The 13,746-nt window shown below is 40.8% G+C and overlaps 2 protein-coding genes across 4 annotated transcripts; one reads left to right on the plus strand and one right to left on the minus strand.

Moving 5' to 3' along the window:
• Positions 1–2,421: 2,421 nt before the first annotated feature.
• On the plus strand, positions 2,422–9,010 carry LOC122404898 (uncharacterized protein CG7065-like). 2 transcript variants are annotated; one of them, XM_043409243.1, is made up of 7 exons: positions 2,428–2,543; positions 3,164–3,178; positions 3,850–3,960; positions 4,323–5,044; positions 5,201–5,304; positions 5,388–5,496; positions 5,614–9,010. In XM_043409243.1, the coding sequence occupies exons 3-7, from the start codon at positions 3,889–3,891 to the stop codon at positions 8,330–8,332; spliced, it is 3,726 nt and encodes a 1,241-aa protein (XP_043265178.1). In that variant the 5' UTR covers positions 2,428–2,543; positions 3,164–3,178; positions 3,850–3,888; the 3' UTR covers positions 8,333–9,010. The 2 variants fall into 2 exon arrangements, with proteins under 2 accessions (XP_043265177.1, XP_043265178.1); XM_043409242.1 differs by lacking the exon at positions 3,164–3,178 and having other exon boundaries at positions 2,422–2,543.
• A 159-nt stretch (positions 9,011–9,169) lies between these two features.
• On the minus strand, positions 9,170–12,923 carry LOC122404899 (kinesin-like protein KIF3B). Of its 2 annotated transcripts, none has more exons than XM_043409244.1 (2): positions 12,574–12,923; positions 9,170–11,916 (listed from the first exon to the last, which is right to left on the minus strand). In XM_043409244.1, the coding sequence occupies exon 2, from the start codon at positions 11,895–11,897 to the stop codon at positions 9,720–9,722; it is 2,178 nt and encodes a 725-aa protein (XP_043265179.1). In that variant the 5' UTR covers positions 11,898–11,916; positions 12,574–12,923; the 3' UTR covers positions 9,170–9,719. The 2 variants fall into 2 exon arrangements, with proteins under 2 accessions (XP_043265179.1, XP_043265180.1); XM_043409245.1 differs by lacking the exon at positions 12,574–12,923 and adding an exon at positions 12,215–12,360 and having other exon boundaries at positions 9,170–12,000.
• Positions 12,924–13,746: the final 823 nt, after the last annotated feature.

Genomic DNA, 13,746 nt, shown 5'->3' on the forward strand with positions numbered 1-13,746 from the left:
AACGCACGTTGGGCCCCTTCTGCTACGGTTGAGAGTACTATACCAGGCGTTACCACTACTGTCGATGACTTGATTGCAAACCTCCTCTTACGATATTGAGATCATACTCTCGGTATGCATCTTTCCAGACCTGTCCTCGCGGTCCACTTTCCGTGGCCACGAACTGGAGGACAACAACCAGAGTTTACCACTTTCACAGAGCTCGATATAAAAAATATATTTTATAAATAATAATTTATAACCTTATTCTCTGATATCCGAGCGAGTAGGTCTACAAAAATTTAATGGGAGATTCTGGAGGTTAAAATAAGACGAAACTCAAGAATAGTAATTTGTTAATTGAGGCTTCGTTTAAAAGTTATTATCGTTTAAAGTTGCACGTGTGAGACGGTAACCTGCGAACAGTTGCGTAAGCACGGTAGTGGTTCTCACTCATAAAACTGTGAGGCTTTCGATACGTCAGTAAGTAGAGTTTCTCATGTTGAGTGAGAACCACTGTTGCCATTCTACAGACGAAACTTTAAACATTAATAACATTTTAACGAAGCCTCCATCAACAAATCGTTATTCTTGATTTTCGTCTTATTTTGGCCTCTAGAATCCCCCATTAAAATTTTTCTCTGAATTGGCCGAACACCCTGTATAGACTGACTCATAGAAAATGACCCCTATTGTATAGATTGACTCATAGAAAAATAGAAATATTTAACAACGGTGAACTCGATATTCTACGCTATCATCGTTAAAATATTAAAACAAACAAATCACTGGCAACGCCTCAAATAACAAATTAAATTGATTTTCGTCTTATTTTGGCCTCTAGAATCTCCCATTACAATTTTTTCTTGTGGGTTCACGATCTGCTGTTTCTACTTCCATCAGAGTTGTGGGTGGCCGCCATTTATAGTAATTGTCTTATCTTCGGCCCGCATAACCTCTTTGATTTTGACTCATCTCAAATTGTTAAAGGTTAGGTTTCGTGATTGTTTAAGGTTAGGTTACCTATTGGAGATAAAATTATGATCTGTTTATATTCTGGTCGAAAGATTTTCAATAATAATTTGTATCTTTTGCTATGCAGTCTTCGAGATAGCATAACACGATGCACCCATTTATCAAAGTACCACGCGTACGAGAACCAATTTGTCCCGACTTCCAACGTTTCATTCGTGTGTGTTCGATTTCTCTTTGGCCTTATCGTTCCTAGTTTTGTCTCCCGTTTCGATCATTCGTCGTGAACTCTCGCTTATTACAGTATCTACGCATTCAATTCCAACTCGTGATATTCAAAGCTACGAACGTCTACCCGCATTCTAAAGGGCTTGCACAATGAACGTGTAATTGTCGTGTAATAATCGCAATTTACTAGCCGTGTAAGCCTGGTTCGGACACGTCCAGTAATTCGATCGAGTCACAATGTTCTAAAATAAATTTTCAACAGACGATCAGTTTAATAGAACAGTAAAATTATTCTAATGAAGAAAAAATTATCGATGTAAAGCGTGTAGATTTTTCGCAGTCAAAGGATTAAAGCAACGAGATTTTCTGCTTTTGCAGCGAAATAAAATCAGCAGTACTACCAGCTGCATTTGCAAACAGGAGCAGTTAGTCGATTTTTATTGACTTTTACTGCTAAAGATTCGTACAAACAAACCGATGTTTCCCGTCGCAATATTTTCGATAGCAAACCAATCACATCTGCGTTGCACAGACTGAACCGTCTAAAACGGGACTTTTGGCAATTGAAAAAATATATTCGATCTGTTTGGCGTCGAATCGATTGATAAATAAACAATGAACAGTCTCAAAGATAGAGACGTTCGCTGTAATTCATAAAAAGTACAGTTCATTTTCCTTCGTACGATTTTTACGGATGATAAAACCTGGAAATTTACGTAACGTAGAATCAGAGTCACGAAACCATCAATGCCAAGCATAAAAATACTGCACTTCAGATTTTATCTACCGTAAATATCACGTATTTGCATATTTATCTATTCGTTAAACTATACACAGTTCGTTGACAGATTTCAATGATTATGTGTCTATGCACACTCAAAAAATACAATAATATAATATAAATACCTTGATTAAGCATGTTTCACTTCTATTCATGAATACTAACCTACCCCCAAAGTTTTCGATTCACTTTTAACCTCCTTCATATTATATAAAACGTTCGAACAAAGTATACTTGTTCTATAGGTATCACAGTATATCGAATAAAATAATAATTCATTAAATGAATGTAAAAAAATAAACTTTGAAAGAGTAAAAATAATTACGGACACGTACAGGTGTCTGGACCCAACATGGCGTCGAAAAAATAGGAAAAAGATAAAGTTGGTAAGATTGTTTTCTACCAAGAATTAATTACCGAGCACGACCTCTTTATGCGGGCCAGTCATGCGCAGTCCTATGCTCGTCGAATATTTCTCTTTCGATATGGCCACCGAAAGGTTTTATCGAAAATAGAATTAATAAAATCAAAAGTCCGCACAGAAGAGATTGCTAACCGTGACCCGTCGCATTCTGGTAATTTGGTAAGTCAGTTCCACTCTTTTGTATCCGTTTAGTTTTGGACATTACGATTTAGGCATAAGCTGTCCGAAATACATGAAAAGTATTTATAGGAAGGGGAAGATTAATTTAAACCAAAGGATCGCCATTTGGCCATGATCGTTTGGTTGCTAAACATTAATTGCGCGAGTGAATTTGGTATAATGTTTATGTTATCGAATGTCTGTGGAATACGGTTAGTCGGATAACCTTTTGGTTGCGCGTATTACAGGTTCTTCCGTGACTTCCACCAATGATTTTGTTGTTCTTATGTTATTAGCGGTACAATTTGTTTAAGTAAGCACCGCTTAATAAAAAGACACACATCATTTACATGTCTTGTTCATTATCCTGATACGATGAGACTCGCAGCACATTACCCACATTAGCTGTGTCGATTCCAATTATAACATGATTTTGTTTCAACATAAACGGCTATGGTTTTCCTCGTTTGAATATATATATTTATATATATATATATACGTACCTATTGCAAAGTTATTCTAATTCTTAACTTTGCGTGATATTAGTGTCTTTGTATGGTGCACTCTGTTTAATGTTTTGTGGTACTTGTGCATCCTGGAAACATTATTGGATATATGAGGTTTCCTTTCTGTCGGTAAGTAGCTGGGGATTGATTGTTATACTCCAGCAAAATTACAAATAATAATACTAATAATAATAATTATATCGTTTAGTTCTTACATTAAAGAACAAAAATCGAGCATCGTTTAATGTCGATCTTAGAATTATAAGTTAATGCGTATCTGTAGAATTGCTGAAAACATCTTTTCAGCAATATTATAGGCACCAAACTGTCCTTCTTTAAATGCAAATTTGTGATTATGCTTTAGTTTAGTTTAGTATAAAATTAAACTACGTATATAGGAACTTCACGTTTAGATAATGTTACATGTGTATATATAAACTGTTTAAATATATTAGCTCATACAACTTTGAACTGGTAAGTATAGTTCATTAAAATTTGTTAGCTTTATTAATAATAACATTTATCACAGAATTTATGGTAAGGAAATTAATTATTGCTGCTATAGGGTTGGCTCATAAATTAATAGCAAATAATCCCGATATTTATTTCTAAAATCGAAATCACATAAAGCGTATTTATTTCTAGAATCATTTTTTAATCAAGAATTTCATTTCATATAGCGTTATCCTTGTGTAGATACTTTGTTTTTATATACCATTTGTTAATTTTTGTAACGTCTGGCCAACCCTAATGCTGCATTTTTTTCTTTCTCGAACCTTATGACAGTTTTGTATTTTCAGAAACCACGGTGAGGATTTTTACACAGAAGTGGTACAGCCATGCAGAATTTTGACGATCTTGATATAGAAGGTCGTAATCCTACTCATTTATCGGAGGCGGGCAAAGAGAAGGTAATGTACACCACAAATTGTACGCATAAATATTGTACTTGTAATTACTACCTAAAACAGTTTTAGAATATTTGTGTTATCTGTATTTTGAACATATATTTATTAAGTCTAGATATACGTGTACGTTGTTTTTATATTATTGTATTGATTGACTGTTGTTTGTGCGATAGAAACAGAATTATGATGTATTCAAATTGATCACAATTTTCAGTATTCATTATTGGAGACACCTATGCTTTTTCGTTTGAAAAATAAATTTAATATTCCAGTAATCAAAATTACTAATACGTTTTGTGCGTTCTGTGATAAATTCTTGAAACAACAGTTATTTGTTCATTTTATCAAGTGTTTGCATTTCGCAGGAAGAGTTTGATCGAAAGCGTTTAATGAGGAGCAGCGTCACTGCCGAAGATGGCACGCTTAGACCCGTGTACTCGGAAACTGAAGATGGCGATATATGGTGTCATATATGTAACATAGCTCTGTTCGGGGCTCATAAATTACTAAATCATAACATGTGTAATCGTCACAAAATGAAATTAGACGAATGGCCATATCCAGTTTTATTATGGTCCAAACGATCGGACATTGTAAAAACAACTCCACCTGCACAGTCGACCACCATTGGTGATAGTCTAGCACCTGGAGAACCAGTACCACCTGGTATGGAGGACCAAATAACAAGAACAACAACAATCCAAACGAGTCTCGATCGACATAGAAGTTCTCCTCTCGTTGGTCTCGAATATCTACTCGAACTAGTGGATAATGATTCCTGTGAACCCAGTTATACGTGCGTTTTATGTGATAAACGGGGTGATCCCCGTACCGTCATGGCTCATATAACCAGTTATAATCATAGAATAACGTATCTAAACAGACATTTTCCAACTATATCGCGAGCTATTACGGAATTACCGCGTACTCCCAATTATAAACGCGGGGCTAATGAAATATCGGTGTTAGTGGCTAAGAAGATCGAAGAACGATTTGGAAGATTGCAGCCTCAGTTGGTAGACAAGAATCAATTTGAAAAGAACAAAATGCAGTATATCAAGAGAGTCTATCATGATTATCATTTTAGGTAAGTTGTAATACGGTTATTTCCACTTTATGCGTTTGAGCGTATATGCGAATTGGGTATCTCAGTTCGCGTGTTTTGCGAATGTTCGATGAGCGTGATTTAACAAGACGGTAATTTTCCATTTCCTTAAAATCAATGGCTGTTTCCTACGTGCAGGGAAACGCCAGAGTTAACATTTATGGATGTTTATGATGTGCGATGGGTAACAGACTTTGAAGAAAAGATGGCTGAAATCGCTGGTAACAGTGGTGTGAAGAAAGGTGAGTGTGGAATGGATTATATTCTTAAGATAAGGTGTTTGCGCCTTAAGCATTTAATTGTTTAATGATAATCTTGTATTAAGATTGTCAACCTACCGATGAGAAACCAGATGATAAACATAAAAGTGAAGACAAGAAACATGAAAAATCATCACCGAAGAAAACAGAGTCCAAATCAGAGACTACAAAATCGTAAGTTGATATTTCCATTGAATTATATTAATGGAATATTTCAATAACTGTGTTTCAAAAGCTCTTCGATAAGTCCCAGAAAATTAAATCGTTAAGTATATGTTTTGTCTTTTTTAGGGGATTCAAGATTCGTATTTTCACAAGGGATAAATTAAATATCCGTAAACCGTTAGACAAAGAGGAAGAGCCCGTGAAAAAGTCTCCCAAACGTCCCTCCGACGAAACTAAGTCCCTCTCGTCGCTCTCGAGCATATCGAGCAGTCCGTCGCCGTCGCGTTCAAGGTCACGGTCGCCGATTCGTAGTCGTAAGACCAATTCGATAGACAAGGGTGGAAAGTATCGCGTGAAACCGCGATACTCGCGGGACCGGACGCGATCGCACACGCGCTCGCATTCGCGGTCCCCGGAGCCGCTCAGAGAACGAGACAAATGGGACAAGTATCGCGAGCAGATCAGACGCGCCGAAGAGACGCTCGATCGCGCGTTGAAATTTCACGAGAAGAACCCGGAGAAGCATCCCTCTTACCCGGCCGAGTGGAAGAAATTTTGGAACAGGCGGTACAAAGAGTTGCAAGCGGAGGGCAAGGATCCCAGTAAGCACGATTTCAAGCCCGAGTGGATCGAGTTCTGGAACAAACGTATGCGGGAGATCCATAACGAGCAATTGCAACAGCGGAAAGAGGAGATCAGAAAACGGTTGGAGTTGCCGGAAGATAAACCGCCGGAGAAATGGATACCGCCGAACAGGCGCGACAGATCGCCGCCGAAACGAAGCAGACACCGCGTGGAGAGCGACGACGAGGTCGAGTACGTCGGGACGAAAACCATTAAGACGGAATATTACGATCATCACGATATGAGGGACCGCGATTACGCGTATTCCTCGTACATGCGTGGCAGGGGTGGCATGTATAGAAGCAGTTACTACCCGCGTGGCGTTCCGCGTACGAGATCGATACATTACGCGACACCCTACCCGGTGAAAGAAAAGTCTCCGAGCCCCATACCGGACGAGGTATTGACCGAGGATTTGGAAGTGGTAGGCTTGTTGAGATTGCTCACGGCGCTGGAGGGTCAACTGGGCTCCCTCGGGCCGAAGATAGTGTCCCTTCTTTCGAAAGCGTTGGCGGCGGAGAAAGCGAAACCGAACTCCGCCGAGGAGTTGCTGTACGACGAGGAGGTGAGCGTTCTGTTCGAGACGGTGAAGGAGAAACTGAAGGGTCAGCTGTTCGCTGGCATGATAGAGAAAATGGCGATCACGCCGACGAAGTCAGCGATACAAAATATCGCTCAGCTGTTGCACAAAGCGGCGGAGAGCAAAAAGAAAATCGAGGAGGAGAAGAAGAAGAAACGAGAGTTGGAGGCTGCCAAGTCAGCGAGTTATATACCGAGAACGGTTTACGCGAGGCCGGTAGAGGTTATTGCGCCCGCGATTAAATCGGAACCCGTTAGCGTGCCTGGCGTAGGCACTGTAGATAAGATGGCTATAGCTCAACAAATAGCGGCTGCTCTGGTAGCGCAAGGTAGATCGAACGTTTCCCAAGAAGAGCTGGAGACTCTTATCAACGCTGTTGTAGGGATGGCCGAGGCGTCGAAGAATTCCGATCGGCCAGTAACCACGGCTGATTTCGTTAAAGGGTTGGCGAGGGGTAACAATTCCCTCGGTCAAACTACGACCTCGCCTGCAACGTCAACGATAGACACCGTGGAACGACAAACTTCTAAAATGGAGAGTTTATCGGACACGGACTTGAAGTCGCTTCTACAGAATTTCAAAGACTTGAGCACGCAGGAGCAACACGGTCTAATTAATTTCTTGAAAAAATTGGAGGTGACCGATCCGGTCCGAGTAGAAAAATTGAGAGCCTTCGTTAACTTAGGCACAACGTCGTTGATAGCTTCGACCCCGAAGACGAAGTCTCCGACGCCCGACAAGGTCGAAACGACTATTAAATCGAGCAGAAGTATCTCGCCGTTCTCGGTGCGCAAAGTAAATCAGAATCCCATCGAGGAGGAGGATAAATGGAAGCCTAAGATAGATATGTTCGCGAACGACGACGAGGAAGAGCAACAGACAAAGGCCGATAACGACGAGAAACAAAAGACGAAGTTGGAGTTGTCGGACGACGATGACGATTACACGTTCGAGGACATTTATAAGGCGGCGGACAAAAATGTGATCGAGAATGAAAAGGCGAAGAAAAAGTCGCGAGCGTTCTCGAAATCGGCGTCGAACTCCCCGCGTTCGTGGACGCGGTCACGTTCGCGGTCACGGTCACGTTCACCGGTGAGATCGAAAGACCTGACGAAAACCAACGATCCGAATGCAATTTTGAACGAGACTAAACGATTGATCGCTAACATAATGGGGGATCTTCCGAACAAATACGTGCCAAAGTCGCATCTTGGAACCGATAATATCGAACACAATGTATCGAAGCCGTTGGACCAAATGTCCAACACGTCGACGGGTTCTGTGTCAAACTTTTACAATCAGGGTTATGTTCCGAGTACACAACAACCTTGTTCTCGTCCTCAGGGACCCCCGTTAAGTTACCCGAGCATATCGAATCAACAGTTTCAAAATTATCCGCAACAAGTTTACAGTGGTAATCAGGGTTACATGGACAATGGGTATAATTACCAGGGTTACAGTGGTCTAGCCAATCAAGGTCAGTATAGCGGACCGTCAATGGCGTCCAATCAATACCCGAATCAGCAGAACTACGGTGGTTCACCGTACGGTGCACCACCCGCGGGACACTCGTCGAGTTACTCTCAACAGCAACCGCAACAACAATACGGAAACTATGTGCAACAACAACGTTTTTATTGAAGTGATATCCGGTTTAAATATCTTTCGTACGAGCGTATCGAACTTTTACTGTGACTGTAAAATTTATTTACAATTGTTACGGAACCGATTCTTTCCTCGGGCTCTGAGTGTCTCTGGGAGGTTTGAATGTTACTAGTTGAAGGAATCTTAATTGACATATAGTAACGATCAGGATCTCTAACCGAAATGAATTTAATGTATAAGTACATTTTAATATTTAAACTGTACCAAGTTTTCCATTATGACGTTTGATAAAGAGCATCCTGGTCCCTTTTATAGAAAACAAAAAATGATTGAAAATACGCTTATTTCTTTGTCACAGAACTTCCTGACGAATTTCACGTTTACATTTATCGCGTCAGATTTTATACGTTTATAATTCGCGTACGTCTCGCGCCTCGTCGTTGGCGAGAGGTTTGAATTTATTGAAAATATTCCCGCTTTATTGAACTGTATCACATGTGCAAGGAGTGAACGTGGATTTATACGATAAAGTGATATTAAAATGGTCGATGTCAACGGGAAGAAAGTAAGTAAAAAGAAGAAAGTTGAAACGAAAAAACGTCTTTACTCTCACTTACAATTTCGTAACAGTAATTTTAGTTAAATTTTTATTATTTGATAATACGTTCATCATCTGTATAATTCAGCATTTTCAGATATGCGTGATAAATATCAAAGGAGTCAAAAGTAACGATGTTATTTTTACAAGCACTTTTAATGTTTAAAGAAATATATATATATATAAATATAGATACACATATTTATATATAAATATATATAATAGCAAGAATAACTATGTGTAATTTTTCAATAAAAAAAGAAGAGAAGTTGTAAAAGTGTATTGGACGAGCAAAGGAATAACCTTCATTTGTAAATACTTTTAAGCGTATTAAGTTTTTCCATTTTTCAGAGAAACTATAAAAACGTACCAAGGAACATATTTCTTAGCATCCAATAATAATATTAACAATAGCATTAAATTAATAGTATGTCTAATTGTATAAAGAAAACATACATAAACGAATCGTTTTATTCTATGTTCCCGTGCTTTTATTATTTTTAGCGAATATTAAAGCTACGTACACAGATGCCAGCCTTTAATAACAGGTTTAGAAACCTAAATTTATTGATCGTTTATTCTGCGTGTGTGTTTATTGATACAATATTGAAATAATTAATATATTAATACGCGGCTGCACAGTGCACATTGACTAGAGAGTTATAAAGATTCCAACTATGTCGCACTTATCGATACACGCGAGTACCATGGTGGCGTATATCACAACGAGTTATATAAATTAATCAAATACAGGCCCAGGCCGTGGTTCGTACAATATTTACAATTCTCTTTACAGACGTAGTGGAACGTAATTATTAAAATTTCCTACTTCGGCACGAGTCCCCTCGTCTTTGGGTAAATGGGCGGTGGTATCTGTTGGATCTTACCAACGCTCTTAGGTCGTATCTTCGCGGACTGTAAACGTGGCTTAGATCTGAGCTTCGCGTTCGAGGCGTCCACGTCGATGTCGCCCTCGTCGCGCAGCGCTTCCTCGAGGACAGCTTGAATCGTGGGCGCGATAACGGGCCCCTGGTAGTCCAGCGTTGTTCTCGCCGGCATGTCAAGGTCCAAATTTAATATATTCTCACCCGCATAACGACAACCTCTTCCCATGGCCAAAGCGATTCGCGCGTATTCGGAAACCGGTCTACGCGAGCCAGGAATCGACGTAGGTCTCTTTATCGAGTCTGTACTGGATGGCTCCGGATCCTTGACTATCCAACAGTCTTCTTCCTCGTCGAGATGAATTCTCGACAGTATTTTGTTCTTCTCCTCCTCGGGAATGAAATTCTCAATAATCAGATACTTCAACTTGAGCTCCTTCATCAGCTCGTGTTGCGTTTGCTCCAGGTCCCTTCTGTCCCTGTTGAAATCGTTGGTCACGTCCTCCAGTTCTTGCTTGAGGACTTGCAACTTGGTGAAACATTTTCTGAGCTTCCTCGACTTCACGTCCACTTCTTGTTGCAGGTTCGTGTACGTTTCCTTCACGCCCACCATCGTCAGCTCTTCGGCCTCGAGTTTCTGTTGCATCTCCACCTCCCGTTTCTTGCGTTCAGCGATCTCGGCCGCCTTCTGCTCCAACGATCTTTGCTGCTCGTTCGTGTGATCGATGATGTTCTTGCCCCCGCAGAGCATCTTGCTCTCCAAATCCTTTATTCTCAACACGAGATTCTCCGTCTCCTGTTTCTCCGCCTTCAGTTGTTCCGCTATCAGCTTCTTATCCGTTTCGATTTTGTTATCCTCGCAGCGACTGTCCTCTGTTTCGGATTCCGAATCCACGACCTCGCCCTCCTTCTTCCTCTTCGGCTTCTTCTTCCGCCTTTGCACCGTTCCTTTCTGCGCCAGCTTCTCTTTCAGTCGACCGATCTCCTCTTGGTACTGTCTCAACAGAGCGTCCTTCGGATCCTCGTTTATTCTCGGCTTGTTCTTGATGTTCTTAGCGCGATTCGCGTACCTCAAGGTCGTCAAAGTCTCGTCGTAGTTGTAGCTAGCTGGGCCAATGTTCGCGACCATAATGGTCTTGGAGTTCCCACCCAGAGAGTCCTGCAACAGCCTAGTGAGTTTAGAGTCCCTGTACGGCACGTGAGTGGTCTTTCCATCCACCAATGCAGAGATCACGTTACCCAGAGCCGACAGGCTCAAGTTGATCTTGCTGGCTTCCTTCAGCCTCTCACCAGATGCACCGGTTTTACTCTGTCTTTCGCTACCAGCCAGATCCACCAAGTTCAAACGACCCACTCTTATTCCACCCGTGTCCCCGATAGATCCCATCTCTATGGTGACCAGAAATATCGCGTGCGACCTTGAGCTGTGCTCGTTCATGTTCGTCGCGCCGATCGTTCTGTTCTGGTTGCCCGTGTTCATCAGCTGCTGTATCTCCGCGGCGCTTTTGCACACCGACGTGGACAGATCCTTGACGAACACGCCCGTGTCCGGTTTCTCCTTCAGCTCGAACCGCAGAGTCTGATCGGGCTGCAAAAGATCACGGATCTCCTCCTGATAAATCTCCAGATAACTGGCACGCACCAAGTACTGCATGTTCTCCGATCTGCCTATGTGATTGAAAATGTGCTCGAACGACCGTGGTATCACGCCGCGTCTCTCGTAGTCGTTCTTCGTGCCCTCCATGGTGTACGTTTTCCCGGTGCCGGTTTGCCCGTAGGCGAATATAGTGCCGTTGAAACCGTCGAGAACGGAGGACACCAGCGGCCTGACCGTCTCCTCGTACAAGTCCAGCTGGCTGGAATTCCAATCGTAGACCGCGTCGAACGTAAAGACTTTCACATTGTCGCTGGATGGATCGTCCCGTGGATGACGAATCTCGACCACTCCCCTCGATGGAAACACGTCCACCACGCGCGTATAACCGCGGGTCGTTTCCTTCTCGTCCATCGGTCGACACCGTACGACGACCTGCACGCACTGGGTCATCACCTCCGTCGACGCATTCGACTTCATATTTTTCTTTTTCCAGGTTTTCAATTGATTGTCCGATTTATCCATGCTGGCGGCCGGGATTCACCTGTGCAACGAGAGACACACCGACAGTGAGCCAACAGGAAGACCCGACGGGCACAACCGGTTCGCAAAATCAATAATATCCTGCCTACGGAAAAGAAAAAGATTACGAAACAGAAATGACACTTTAATTCTCTCGTTTTAATATTCCTCGTGTTTGTGAATATACTTAATAAAAGTGTGAAAACAATTCGTTAAATTTCTTGGAACCAACCCCCCGTCGTTCGAAAGAAAAAAATAACGATATCGCCCCCCCCGATCAATGGTAACTGTAACGACCAATGGGTTTTTAATCCGCATACCTGTCCGTCTCGAGTAAAATTGATCGAAAAAATTTGAATTCTCGAAGATTACACTTATCAGTGACAGCGAAGGAAAAAGAAATAGATACGAGTGTAACGTGTATGTTCCTGTACTGTTCTCTTAATTTCCAGTTACTCGAGAAAAAAAGAATGAAAAGAATTCTGTAAGAATATAACACGATGTTACGGTGAACTTGAATATTCCTGAGCTGGTCTTTTTACTTGAAATGCTTGTCAGTTTCAATCCGCTCTGTCACCTCGCGTAAAAAGAAACGAAAGTTTAATACGGACACCTTAACCAAACACCACACGACACGCTCTAAGTGTCGCGACCGGATTTGTTTCTGATAAACACTTACCTTTACCGAGCTTTCGGCCACAAGAAGCTCGCAGAGTGGGAAAAAGCGTTACAATAAACCAACGATTTTTCGTCGTATCCGCACGTTACCCTCCTCCGCAAGGTATTGATCCATTGTTTGCTTTCTAGGATTTGCACTGTCAATACGCGCCCTTTTTTTTTTTATGTACACTTGTTCAATCGATCTCGATTCGAAGGTTACCGCGAGGGCCCACGATAATCACGATTTAACGGTCAATAGAATCACTAAAACAATACGCGACGCATTGTGACGGAATACAGGAACAATCATATCATATTTTGACAGCACAAAGCCATTATGGTTAAGCCTGCGCAATGAAGTCCTCTCACTCGTTTCCATGAACATACTGAATCGATCTCTCGCTCAACCGTCGAGTATTCTATTCGAGACAGTCGCGTGCGATGCTCGTACGTGAAACTACATAATAGGAAATTTGCTTTATCGACGAATCATTATTCTCAATTTTATTATTTTCAATGAAACTACTACAAATAATCGTGCATTATATCAGTCTTCGTCGTAATTTTATAAACACGAAACTTTGCAATCTTTTTCTAAAATTTAGATTTAACAAACTTAAAAGAATCAAGAACTTACGAAGTTTAATTTTTCTTTCGATTCGAACTACCTATATTCTATGCAATATCGATGTTTTATTGTTGTACTTGTAATTTTGTTTTTGAAAGCATGTTTTGAAACAGATAACTGGATTTTAAAATTTTTTAATTTTTTTCTCATCGTATAAATTTGCATAATTATATTTATGTTTATGCATTCTGATATCAATGTATGGAATAATTTATATTGAATTTAATGTGTCCATTACCGTTTCACCACGCGTAAAATTGAAATCGTCAGCTGATTGTTACGGAGTTTGCGTAGTAATTATTTTTGGCAGGAAGTACACTAGTATTTTTTAATCAAAATTATTCTTAAATTAATAATATTAAAACGAACATGTATTCTTGTTTCATGATTGTCTCTTAATAAATGTGATAGCTTTTTAAGCGTATACGTTACGCTCGAAACTGAAATCCTATTGATACAGTTTGTACCTTTTTAATTGGGAACCCATATTGTGAATGAAGTTGACGGTTTGACCATTTTGTTAAGTAACTTTTGAGCTATATATAATTTTCATTCGATACTATA

The sequence above is a fragment of the Colletes gigas genome, unplaced genomic scaffold (genome assembly GCF_013123115.1).
Source record: "Colletes gigas isolate AHSC1104 unplaced genomic scaffold, ASM1312311v1 Colletes_gigas_Sc00003, whole genome shotgun sequence".
NCBI classification, from domain to species: domain Eukaryota; kingdom Metazoa; phylum Arthropoda; class Insecta; order Hymenoptera; family Colletidae; genus Colletes; species Colletes gigas.

Excerpts from the sequence above, each read along its gene's own strand:
- LOC122404898 (XM_043409242.1), top strand. The coding sequence starts at position 3,889 with ATGCAGAATTTTGACGATCTTGATATAGAAGGTCGTAATCCTACTCAT. Across the intron at positions 3,961-4,322 it reads CGGAGGCGGGCAAAGAGAAG|GAAGAGTTTGATCGAAAGCG; the intron begins GTAATGTACACC and ends TGCATTTCGCAG. Across the intron at positions 5,305-5,387 it reads TAACAGTGGTGTGAAGAAAG|ATTGTCAACCTACCGATGAG; the intron begins GTGAGTGTGGAA and ends TCTTGTATTAAG.
- LOC122404899 (XM_043409244.1), bottom strand. The coding sequence starts at position 11,897 with ATGGATAAATCGGACAATCAATTGAAAACCTGGAAAAAGAAAAATATG.